Raw genomic sequence first — 12,004 nt, 5'->3', positions numbered from 1 at the left:
TGATCCTCCTGCCTTGGCCTCCCAAAGTGTTGGCAATTATAGGTGTGAGCCACTGTGCATGGTCCATATCTTTGTTTTAGTTCTTTTTTTTTTTTTTTTTTTTTTTTTTGGTGGGGCACAGAGTCTTCCTCTGTTCCCCAGGCTGGAGCACACAAACTCGGCTCACTGTAGCCTCCTCCACCTCCCTGTTCAAGCTATTTTCCTGCCTCTGCGTCCTGAGTAACTGGAATTACAGGCGTGCGCCACCATACCTGGCTAATTTTTGTATTTTTTGTAGAGACGGAGTTTTACCATGTTGGCCAGGCTGGTCTCGAACTCCTGACCTCAAGTGATCCCCCCCACCTCTGCTTCCCAAAGTGCTGGGATTATAGATGTGAGCTGCTTTCCCCAGCCTCTTTGTTTTATCTTTTAAGGGAAATAATCACTTATGATGGTTTTCCTACTAAACCACTTTCACATTGAATTTTTTAACGTTAGTATTTACTTTTTGTCTTCAAAGGATGAAGATGAAGAAACTGAACATGAAACAAAGGCTGGTCCTGAACGGCTTGACCAGATGGTGCATCCTGTAGCCGAGTGCCTGGACATCCTGATGTCTTTGGTTTTGTCCTACATGAAGGATGTCTGCTATGTAGATGGTAAATCACAGTAGCTACTGTTTATTGAACACCTGCAGTGTACCTGGCTTTGTGCTGGGCATTTTCCATCCATTATCTCTAGTACTAATAAAAATCCTGTAAAAATATCTATTGAGTATGAGTTTAAGATGATTTAAAGAGGTCAAGTTACTTGCCAGTCACATAGCTTGAAAATGGGACTGGGATTCTGGCTGAGTTATATTTGTCTTCTGTCTTTTCACTGATTGTTGTATTGAAAGATTATATATGGAGTTTGGCCAGTTTTAGATCAAATTACACTCAAGTTGCTGAATGCATTTAAGAATGATGTAGGGGGCACTAATATGTGGTGCTCTGTTATGTATTGAGTTTAGAGGGTCTTTGCCTGGCACCATTGTTGTGCTAGTGTTAGTACTATATGTGCTTCTTGCCTTCATGGAACTTTAAAGGCTTTGCCAGGCAAAAACAGAATTTTTTTCCATTCACATTGCCAAGATTTAAGATGAGCTCAGTGAGTCAGAATAATAGAACTGGAATCTGAGTTGACTGCATTACTGTTTTAACGGTCTTGCTGTTATAAAAATAATACATGTTGATTAGAGAATTTGGAAACTACAGGAAAGGATAAAAACAATTTAAATGGCCACATTTCTACTATTCAGAGAACCATCATGAGCATTTTGAAGTTTGACTTTTTTCCCTTTTCTGTTAGCGTCTGTATATGTAGGAGAGTATTTTTTAGTGAATTTGGGTGTCACACTAAACGTAAGTGTTTCATAATCTGCCCTTTACATGGATGCTGAAGATAAACATTTTCTCATATCATTGCCTGTTTTAAAACAATTGTTATTGAATCCCAGCACTTAGGCCACGGTGGGAGGATCGCTGAGGCCAGGAGTTCAAGACTAACTAGCCTGGGCAACGTAACAAGACCCCATCTCTAAAAAAAAAAATTGTAATAATAAATGTTACTGATCACGTGGGTTTAACTGTCTTTTACTGTTTTCACCATGATAAGTAACAGTTGTAATGAACATCCTTGTGCCTATATATTCAGCTGTTTACTAACAGTAAAATAATTGGATCAGAGGTCTTTTGCTACATGAATTATAGACTTGCCCTTCAGAAGGATTTGCATTTCTGACCTTGCCACAGTGTGTGAGGTGAGGGCCTGCTTCCTTGCAGGTGTTAGATTATTATATTCAGAGGAAAATCTGTGCAAACTAAAAGTAGCATTTTGTTTTAACCATATTTTAATGGATAATGTCTTTCTTTCTTTCTTTTTTTTTTAATAGACACGGTCTTACTCTGTAACCCAGGCTGGAATGCAGTCGCACAAACATGGCTTACTGCAGCCTTGACCTCCTGGGCTCAAGCGGTTCATCTGCCTCAGCCTCCCATGTAGCTGGGATCACAGGCGTGCCACCATGCCTGGCTAATTTTTTGATTTTTTGTAGAGACAGAGCTTCCCTGTGTTGCCCAGGCTGCCCTTGAACTCCTGGGCTCCCTCCCACTTTGGCCTCTCAAAGTGCTAGGATTGCAGGCAGGAGCCACTGTGCCTGGCTGGATAATGTTGTTTTTTAATGGTGTTGTGTTTATAAAAAATATGGCAGATGAAACTTGAAAATATGTCTTTATAAAAACTGAGATGCCAGATTTTCTCCATAGGTCAGGTTGATAACGGCAAAACAAAGGATCTATATCGCGACCTGATAAACATCTTTGACAAACTCCTGTTGTCCACCCATGCCTCCTGCCACGTACAGTTTTTCATGTTTTACCTCTGTAGTTTCAAATTGGTGAGTAACAATGTGATTAACATTATCTTAGCTTATTTTGTTTTTGCCCGAAAATTTTCCCTAAAAACTGGGGTGGACGGAGACCGTGAAGTCAATAATTCTTTTCCTTGAACTTACTTGCTAGTCTGCTTAATAAAATCGCATTCTCCTTCCTTTTTTTGTTTTTTTTCCTTTCTTTTTTGAGACACAGTCTCGCTCTGCTGCCCACTGCTGCAACCTCCACCTCTTGGGCTCAACAGACTCTCAGTCATTACCCTCTCAAGTAGCTGGGACCACAGGTTACCATGCCTGGCTAATTTTTGTATTTTTAGAAGAGGCGGGGTTTCGCCATGTTGGCCAGACTGGTCTTGAACTCCTGACCGCAGGTGATCTGCCCGCCCCCTGCCCTGCAAAGCGTTGGGATTACAGGTGTGAACAACTGTGCCTGGCCCACGTTCCCTTCTCAGTACACTTGGAGAGAAAAGAGATTGCCGCCTGCCAGCCCAGCTAGGTGCTCCGAAAATGTCATCCTGCCTTTTGGTCACTAGGTGGTGCTCTTCCCTTAAGCCTTTCTCTATTAAAATCTCATATGGGGTAATTAACTGTATTTCCTTTATTCTTTCCAAGGGTCGAGTTGTAACTAGCCCAAACCAACTTATTAATCTAGAATTTTAAAAACTTTAGACTTTGTCTTTTCTTCTTTTTTTTTTTTTTTTTTTTTTTGGTGGGGGAAAGAATGTAGAAGGCTTTTCCTTCTCTGCAACGATTTTGTGTCTTCCTAGAGGTCAGGAGAGTGTTGGCATGGGAAAGAAGGTTGAATTCATTCTGCCCAAATGGGTGTGCCTAGCTTTAGAACAGCGCTATTTAGGAGAAGTTGGAAGTCACACCCTTTGGTCAGAAGCTGTGTCAGTTTTTTTCATGATTGGCATAATTAACTCAAATACCAGCTGTACGTTAGTCCGTATTTCTGTTCATGGTTGAGTTCAGTGTGTCCAGAGACTGGAAGGTGCTTTGCACTCACAGGAGTGCCCATTTGGAGCTCCATGGGATGTGAATTATTGTTGGTCACCAGCTCTGGCTGACATTGGAATCACTTGGAGAGTTTTTGTAATATGTGGATTCCAAAGCCCTATCACAAACCTACTGAATTTGTACCTCCCAGGTTGAATTTTTTGTTGTTTTTTGTTTGTTTGTTTGTTTGTTTCTTTTTGAGACGGAGTCTCACTCTGTCACCCAGGCTGGAGTGTAGTAGCATGATCTCAGCTCACTGCAACCTCTGCCTCCTGGGTTCAAGCAATTCTCCTGCCTCAGCCTCCCAAGTAGCTGGGATTACAGGCACCTGCCACCACGCCTGGCTAATTTTTGTATTTTTAGTAGAGACAGGGTTTCTCCATGTTGGCCAGGCTGGTCTCGAGCTCCTGACCTTGGGCGATCCACCCGCCTCGGCCTCCCAAAGTGCTGGGATTACAGGCGTGAGCCACTGCGTCTGGCCCCGGGTTGATTTTGATGCTTAGCTAGGTTTGGGATCCATTGAATTATTTAACACCCGAGGTGCCTTTTGTTTTTAATGTTATTCTCTCAACGTGTTTTAAAAATGAAGCCCATGAGATACTTATGAGGTAGTAGAACTTTTCCCCACATTGGTGAAGTAAAAATCTTGGGATTTTGATAGTCAGATTATCTTAGGCATTAAAAAAGATCACACCGACGCCCTCTCTTTTTATAGGGATTCGCAGAGGCATTTTTGGAACATCTCTGGAAGAAATTGCAGGATCCAAGTAATCCTGCCATCATCAGGCAGGCTGCTGGAAATTATATTGGAAGCTTTTTGGCAAGAGCTAAATTTATTCCTCTTATGTAAGTAGCCTAATTTTCCGAGTACTTTTTAATATCATGCTTTAAAAAGAGTATAGCATTGTCTCAAGTCAGAAATATCTCCCTTATTTTTTTGGCATGTTTTTAAAGTGAATAAAATCCCTACTCTGTGCAAGATGTTTATATTTCTAAGTGGTGATTTTAGAATAAAGTGTCTCCTTTTTTATATATAAAACCCTGTATGTAAGGCTTTTGTCATCTCTTTTGTGTGGTTGCACTTAAAGATCCATTTGTTTCATGGATAGAGGACAGAGTTGTATACTGTTTTGATTCTTTTTGTAGGTTTGTCATTTTTTCATTTGCATTCCGAATCTATTTATCTGTTAGAGCTGAAGAAAAACCCTTTTAAAGGTAATAGACCTATCTAGGAGGCCAGTTTCTTCCAGTGGCCCATGAAGATATCTTTGGACAAGGATGCTGTTGAAACCCTTCCCCAGCCACAAAATTATTCACCATAGGACTTGACTAGGATGCATCGGGGAATACTGAAGTCCACCAGACTGTCTTTCTCTTGAGAGGTGTTGGTGAACGTGTCCTATTTAGCCAGTCACCCTAAGAGGGGTACCTTTGAGATGGATAGGAGAACCTGCTTTCCATCCCTTGGGACGTTCTTAGGGGCTCACCTGTTCCTAGAAGGTCAGAGCTACTCTGCCTTGTAATTGGAAGGTTGTCTTCTTACGCACCCATCTTTATCCTTCCTTTCTTTGCTTTTCCTCTGTACCCATGAGTATTATTTAAAGAAACCTATGAACTTACTTAGCATGGTTTGTAATGAAAGGCAGTTATGTGTTTTTATGTTATTCTGGTTTTTTTATGAAGTGTAAAGTTGACTTGAATTTTTCTTTTCTCTAGTACTGTAAGATCATGCCTAGATCTTTTGGTTAACTGGCTGCACATATACCTTAATAACCAGGATTCGGGAACAAAGGCATTCTGTGATGTTGCTCTCCATGGACCATTTTACTCAGCCTGCCAAGCTGTGTTCTACACCTTTGTTTTTAGACACAAGCAGCTTTTGAGCGGAAACCTGAAAGAAGGTCAGTGTTGTGGGAGTGCTGGACTGGATTTTCCTTGTGTTCTTGTCACCCTTCAGAATGGTGATTCATTACTTTTTTGAGATTTTTATAAAAACTGGATTCAGAAAACTGCATGTACACTCAAACTTTTAATAATAATTTCAAGCAGCTCATAGGCCCCTACAAACCCCTTAAGATAGATTTGAGCTTGAGAACCCTACAAACCCCTTAAGATGGATTTGAGGTTAAGAAAGAGGTTTCTGCCTTTGAAGGTTTGAAATGTGAAGATGTCTCCAGAGGTGAGGCTGAGCCCTGGGCTGTGCCAGCGCCCTGTACAAAACTTCAGTTGGATGCACCTTCTCTTTGTTGTCCTTGTAACAGCCTAGTAAATGGCAGGTATTCTCCCTTTACAGACAGCACCAAAGCACAAGAAAGTCATTTTCCCGACATCACATGGTTACTGGCAGGATTAGAAAACTGAAGCCAGGTTGGGCTGACCCTAAAGTTTGAGTTTATGTAGATTAAACTCTGCCTGGAGCCTTGAGACTTAATTGACCATTATTGTTTTGCTGATTTCTAAGAGTTACTTATAATTCAAATCTATCAGTTGAAACTTACTAGATTAGTGTATTTTAGTTGAAGAGAGTCTCCAAGAACAGTGTTTATAAGTCATTGTAAATTGTTCTGTTTATGTTTATGAATAATTCACATGGTTTGGTGGGTCACTTCCTCTAAACTGGGGTCTCTCAACCCTGCACGATTGCCATTTGGGCTGCATCATCCTTCATCGTCGGGGGCTGTCCTCTGCACTGTAGGATGTTTAACAGCCTCCACCTACTAGCTGCCAACAGCAGTCCCCGACCACCCCCAGCTGTGACACCTAAAACTGTCTCCAGATACTGCCAGGTGTCCTCTGCGGGGGTCGCAGTCTCTTTGGGTTAACAGCCACAGCTCTAAACTGAAAGTTGTACGTGTTGCATTATATATGTTTACCTACATCCTACGTGCTTCTAAAAGATGTTGTATGAACTAGTAGGATGAGGTTTTATCACAAGGTAAGTAAATACAAGCTCTGCTTTTCTTTGTATAAATTAATGCCAGGAATCTGAATTAAATATCTTGTTTTTGTAAGCTGTGACATCCCATTTAGGTAATTTTTATTGAAATATGCATCAAAGAAACTCCTAAGAAAATATACTTAAGTACAAGTTGGTCAGCTTGCCTCTTAAAATAAATGTGATGTCTTTATTTTACTCATGTAGGAAAGAATTATATTCATTAAGTCTAAGAAAGTGGTTTCTGTCTAAATTTGCCTTCTGTTGAGGTAGAAGGCAAATTTGGAGTTTTCTTGTTTAGAAAAAAAACTACAAATGACTACTGTGCACCTGAAAACAGCACTCAGCTTCACTAACAAGACTTGCAAGCTAGAATCAAATTGCTGTTTTGTTTTGTTGCCTGTCGTGATTGTTAGCTGAAACCAAATCACAAGATCTTTTTCTCCCTCTGTATTAACTCAGCCTACACTGAGCTTACAAGCGTATGAACTTCACATTGTCGTGGAATCTTACAGCCTGCTACTTCCTAAGTTTTCTTTAGAGAAGCTGCCTTGGTGACCAATGAATGTGGTTAGCCTAGTGACATTCTTCTGGGCCATATACTGTGTGACTATCTGCATGGACCTTTATTTAAAGCATTTCTGCAAAAAATTTTTTTAAGTTTTTTTTTAAATGTGTGATAATTTGTGCTTTTAAAGATATCTTACACTTTTCACTTATTTGTACCTTTAAAAAAATCTTTTTTTTTTTTTTTAAACCAAAGGTTTGCGGTATCTTCAGAGTCTGAATTTTGAGCGGATAGTGATGAGCCAGCTAAATCCCCTGAAGATTTGCCTGCCCTCAGTGGTTAACTTTTTTGCTGCAATCACAAAGTAAGTTATTTACGCTTTCTTGATGGGAGTTATTTAAAATATTTTTATTTATGTTTATCTAGTATTGTAAGAGTCTGTTAAATTTCTATGAAATTAGTACATTATAAAAGGCCAGGCGTGGTGGCTGACGCCTGTAATCTCAACATTTTGGGAGGCTGAGGTGGGAGGATTGCTTGAGGCCAGGAGTTAAAAGACCAGCCTGAGCAACATAGTGAGACCCTATCTCTACAAAAAAATTTTAAAAATTAGCTGGGTGTGGTTGCCTGTGTCTGTAGTCCCAACTACTCAGGAGGCTGAGGTAGGAGGATCACTTGAGCCCAGGAGGTCAAGGATGCAGTGAGCCCTGATTGTACCACTGCACTCCAGTCTGGGGTCCAGAATGAGACCCTGTCTCTTAAACAAACAAAAACAACCCAGTCCTTGCAGGAAATACTGTGATACAGCTATTGTTTTTATACTTTGATGGCATTGGAAATTGCTACTACTTCTTATCCAAAGGGCAGCACTTTGAAATAAGTATGGCAACCAGTAAGCTGAGAGGGGCAAAGCCATAGATGCTTATTAGAGTGACTGCTGTAATAGTAATAGAAATAAACTGGACGTGAGGCAAATGTTGACCTGTAAGAGATTGGTTTAGAGAGTTCTGTTCTCTCAGGTCTGGTAGCTATGGCTAATCCATAGCCTCTCCTCTGTGCCAGGCAGTTCTAAGCACTTTACATAGAGCTCATTTGATCCTCAAACAGCCCTCTAGGATGAAACCCTGTTTATCAACGGGGAGGTGGAGGTACAGAGAGGTGAAATCACTTGCCTAAAGTCATAGAGCTAGACTGGCAGCACAGATTTAAATGTAGTCTGGCTCCTTTGTAAGCTTTCACTAAGTTATTCTGCTTTATGGAGAAAGCGAATTGGAGAATTGAATATTCAATGAGGATATTTAGGCCGGATCATAGCTTAAAATCTTCAACAGATAAGAGCCAGCAGCTTGCTGAGCTCCGTCAGCCTCTTTAGTTCTCCTTTGCTAGGCATCTGGTTCAAGGTGTCCTCTCTTCTGAGTCTCAGTGATAGTAAAGGATTAGGAAAAGGCATAAAGAGACCAATAAGCAACGGCGGTGAGTGGGTGGAGGCTTCAGCATGTTGGTTAAGATGGTGAGCAGCTCAAAGAGTGAGGATGGATGAAGCAAAGCAGAGGCCGCTGCCCCTGGTATGTTCTCAGGGTGGGGACAGAGGACTGCATTTGTGAACCATCTGGTCCAGGGGCTCTCGATTTGGGGTTGGCATGTGCATTGGAGGCACAGAGTGTGATGTGATGTGAGGCTAAGAGCAGGGGATTGAAATAAAAGTCTCTGCCTAGGTACGGATATGGTAAATAAAGGTGTGTACCATTCTGTAGCTGTTGCTTTTGCCTGCTTGATGGTTTTGAGATTGAACCATACTGACACAAAGCTTTATTTTGATTTTAACTGCTCTGTTATGTTCTGGGAATCTTTTTTATTGAGTCTTTGTTGGGATTTCATCTGTTAGTTTTTGTCTTTTTTTTTTTTTTTTTGAGACAAGGTCTTGCTCTGTCACCCAGGCTGGAGTGCAGTGGCGTGATCTTAGCTCACTACAACCACCACCTCCCAGGCTCGTGCAGTTCTCCTGCCTCAGCCTCCCGAATAGCTGGGACTACAGGCGCCTGCCACCATGCCCAGCTAATTTTTGTATTTTTAGTAGAGACGGGGTTTCACCATGTTGACCAGGCTGGTCTCAAACTCCTGAGCTCAAGTGAACCGCCTGCCTCAACCTCCCAAAGTGCTGGGATTACAGGTGTGAGCCACCGTGCCCAGCCGGCTGTGTTAGTGTTTTAGTGCTCAGGAACATTCTTGTGTGTGTGTCCTTGTGTGTGGGCACACGCTTCCTTGTCACACACCCAGAAGTGCGGTCAGCTGCGGGGTTGTAGGAGATGCAGATCTTCAACTTTACCTGATAGTGCAAATCACCCTCCAGTGTGGTTTTGCTGATGTGTCCTCCACCAGGAGGAGGGGTCAAGTGCTGTGAGCCTGGGCTAACAGGACAGAAATCAAAGTATGTGGCTTGAAGTTGCCACGGTGACCTGAGAACCTGAGATGGAGAGTGACAGAAGTGAGGTCTAAGTCCTCATCTTGGAGAAGCTGTCCAATAAATAATTTTTCAAGTTGCTCAATCATTTAGAGACAACTACTGGAAAAATTAAAAACATAATTGTCTTTTTTTATTTTATGTTTTCTTCTATGCATTTAACTGTTCTCACTCAGCATGCCCAGTCCTTTCTGTGCCTGTTTTTGAGGTCATGACTTAGTCAACCCCGTGTCCCTCCTTCAGTAAAGGCTTATTTCTTCTTCAGTGCTTCTTCAGCAAGTCTCTTCACCAGTCACTATTTCCTCCTGAGGAACTCCTGAATCCCTCTTCCACCAACCTTCTAATTCTTTTGCAAACAGTAAAAATAAAGACATCTATAGTTATGTAATCTAAGAGTTTTGCCTTGCAAACATTTATTTTTAATGAATAATATCTATTACTCATTAAAATATAAGCCCAGTTTTACATTCTGAGTGATAGCCACATTTTCTTTCTCCTTAGCAAACTTGCAAATAGAAGACCCACAGAACGGTACCCTAAAAGTGGTACTTTCTGCTTTATATTGTTATTTTTACTAGCACTTGTTACATTCAGCAATTTCTCTGTGGTAGGTACAGTTGTCACACGCAGCTCACATCCCCACAGAGTCATTCCAGCATGTTAATGCCTCTGTCTGTGTTGTTTTTTTGTTCCACAGTAAGTACCAGCTCGTCTTCTGCTACACCATCATTGAGAGGAACAATCGCCAGATGCTGCCAGTCATTAGGAGTACCGCTGGAGGAGACTCGGTGCAGACCTGCACAAACCCGCTGGACACCTTCTTCCCCTTTGATCCCTGTGTGCTGAAGAGGTAGGTACTTTTAAACATTGACACTGGAGGAGGTGGATTTTTTTTTCTTTTTGAGACGGAGTCTCGCTCTGTCGCCCAGGCTGGAGTGCGGTGGTGTGATCTCGGCTCACCGCAAGCTCCGCCTCCTGGGTTCACGCCATTCTCCTGCCTCAGCCTCCCGAGTAACTGGGACTACAGGCGCCCACTGCCATGCCCGGCTAATTTTTTTGTATTTTTAGTAGAGACGGGGTTTCACCTTGTTAGCCAGGATGGTCTCGATCTCCTGACCTCGTGATCCGCCCGCCTCAGCCTCCCAAAGTGCTGGGATTACAGGCGTGAGCCACCACGCCCGGCCAGGAGGTGGATTTAAACGTGATACATGTTTGCTTTTCCCAAAATTGGCCACTCTTCGCCAGAAGTGGCCCTTCCTCGCTGTTGGTGAGCGTCTCGTGGTCTCCCTGCGTATATTTCACAGATGCAAAGTAGAGGATGCCTAGCAGGACTTGCCGAGTGGCGCAGGCACCCCAGAGTGGGTAGATCTTTGCCTCACTAGGAGCCAGACTGACATCAAGGGTTTTTGGGTTTTTTTTTGTTTTTCTTTAAACTGTTATTTAAACATGTAAGGTTATGGGGATAATGGTGCCAGGATAGGGGAGGGTGCTGTCTTTTCTTGCTTCATAATTTTGTGCCAAGTGTCTTGTTCCTTCCTCTAGAGACCACATCCCATTCTGTTGCACAGGATAAACAAAACACAAATGATTGGCTGGGCGTAATGGCTCATGCTTGTAATCCCAGCACTTTGGGAGGCTGAGGCGGGTGGATCACTTGAAGTCAGGAGTTCAAGACCAGCCTAGCCAAGATGGTGAAACCCTGTCTCTACTAAAAATACAAAAATTAGCCGGGCGTGGTGGTGGGCGCCTGTAATTCCAGCTACTCGGGAGGCTGAGGCAGGAGAATCGCTTGAACTCGGGAGGTGGAGGTTGCAGTGAGCCGAGATTGCGCCACTGCACTCCAGCCTGGGCGAGAGAGTGAGACTCTGTCTCAAAAAACAAAAAAAAAACCAAAAAGCGATTTATCTAGATGAGTTGTTCTAGAAAACCACTGGGCCAGCCTTAACTTGGCACTTGTATAAGGAAGCAGGATTTTTGCTTATTATGTTTTCTAAAATAACTAGCAGCATCATGACCATCTGGGATTGTCTGGTCCCTTAAGTCTTGATTGACTGAAACCAGATTAGTTGTTTTTCCTAGACTTACTTTTCAGCAAATTACTACAGAAATATAAAAAAGAGAGTTCCAGAATATTACGGTTTCATTTCCATTTGGATATACTATATCTAACTGACTTGTCAGTCTTTGTAAAGTTTAGAAACAATTTCACGTGAAAATGGAAAGATGAAAAACGGTAGTTCAATACTCCATTGACATGAGTGAATGAACTCTTATACAGAAAGAGCCACATTAGTTACAGCATTTACATACAGGGTTGTTTTTTTGTTTTGGTTTTTTTCTTTTTTTTTTTTTTTTTGAGACGATCTCGCTCTGTCGCCCAGGCTGGAGTGCAGTGGCGTGATCTCGGCTCACTGCAAGCTCCGCCTCCCAGGTTCAGGCCATTCTGCCTCGGCCTCCCAGGTAGCTGGGACTACAGGCGTCCGCCAACACACCCGGCTAATTTTTTGTATTTTTAGCAGAGACGGGGTTTCACCGTGTTAGCCAGGATGGTCTCGATCTCCTGACCTCGTGATCTGCCCACCTCAGCCTCCCAAAGTGCTGGGATTACAGGCATGAGCCACTGCGCCCAGCCAGGTTTTTTTTAATGTAATTATTTAAGCCGTAGTTTTCACTTCTTGGTTTTGGGTAATAGAT

At 42.4% G+C, this 12,004-nt stretch overlaps 1 protein-coding gene across 5 annotated transcripts in view; it reads left to right on the top strand.

The window, feature by feature from the left end:
* LOC129015473 (RNA polymerase I-specific transcription initiation factor RRN3) overlaps positions 1 to 12,004 on the top strand; it is a 35,162-nt gene that overhangs the window by 19,817 nt on the left and 3,341 nt on the right. For all 5 annotated transcript variants that reach the window (XM_054453541.2, XM_054453538.2, XM_054453539.2 and 2 more), the window contains 6 exons: positions 500 to 638; positions 2,286 to 2,416; positions 4,122 to 4,252; positions 5,123 to 5,307; positions 7,105 to 7,213; positions 10,008 to 10,160. In XM_054453541.2, the coding sequence (XP_054309516.1) occupies positions 500 to 638; positions 2,286 to 2,416; positions 4,122 to 4,252; positions 5,123 to 5,307; positions 7,105 to 7,213; positions 10,008 to 10,160 (848 nt within the window). The remainder of the gene's footprint in view (positions 1 to 499; positions 639 to 2,285; positions 2,417 to 4,121; positions 4,253 to 5,122; positions 5,308 to 7,104; positions 7,214 to 10,007; positions 10,161 to 12,004) is intronic.

This window comes from Pongo pygmaeus, chromosome 18, assembly GCF_028885625.2.
Source record: "Pongo pygmaeus isolate AG05252 chromosome 18, NHGRI_mPonPyg2-v2.0_pri, whole genome shotgun sequence".
NCBI lineage: Eukaryota > Metazoa > Chordata > Mammalia > Primates > Hominidae > Pongo > Pongo pygmaeus.
Note: the sequence above shows the minus strand (reverse complement) of the source record. Positions and strands in the feature narration are given on the sequence as shown.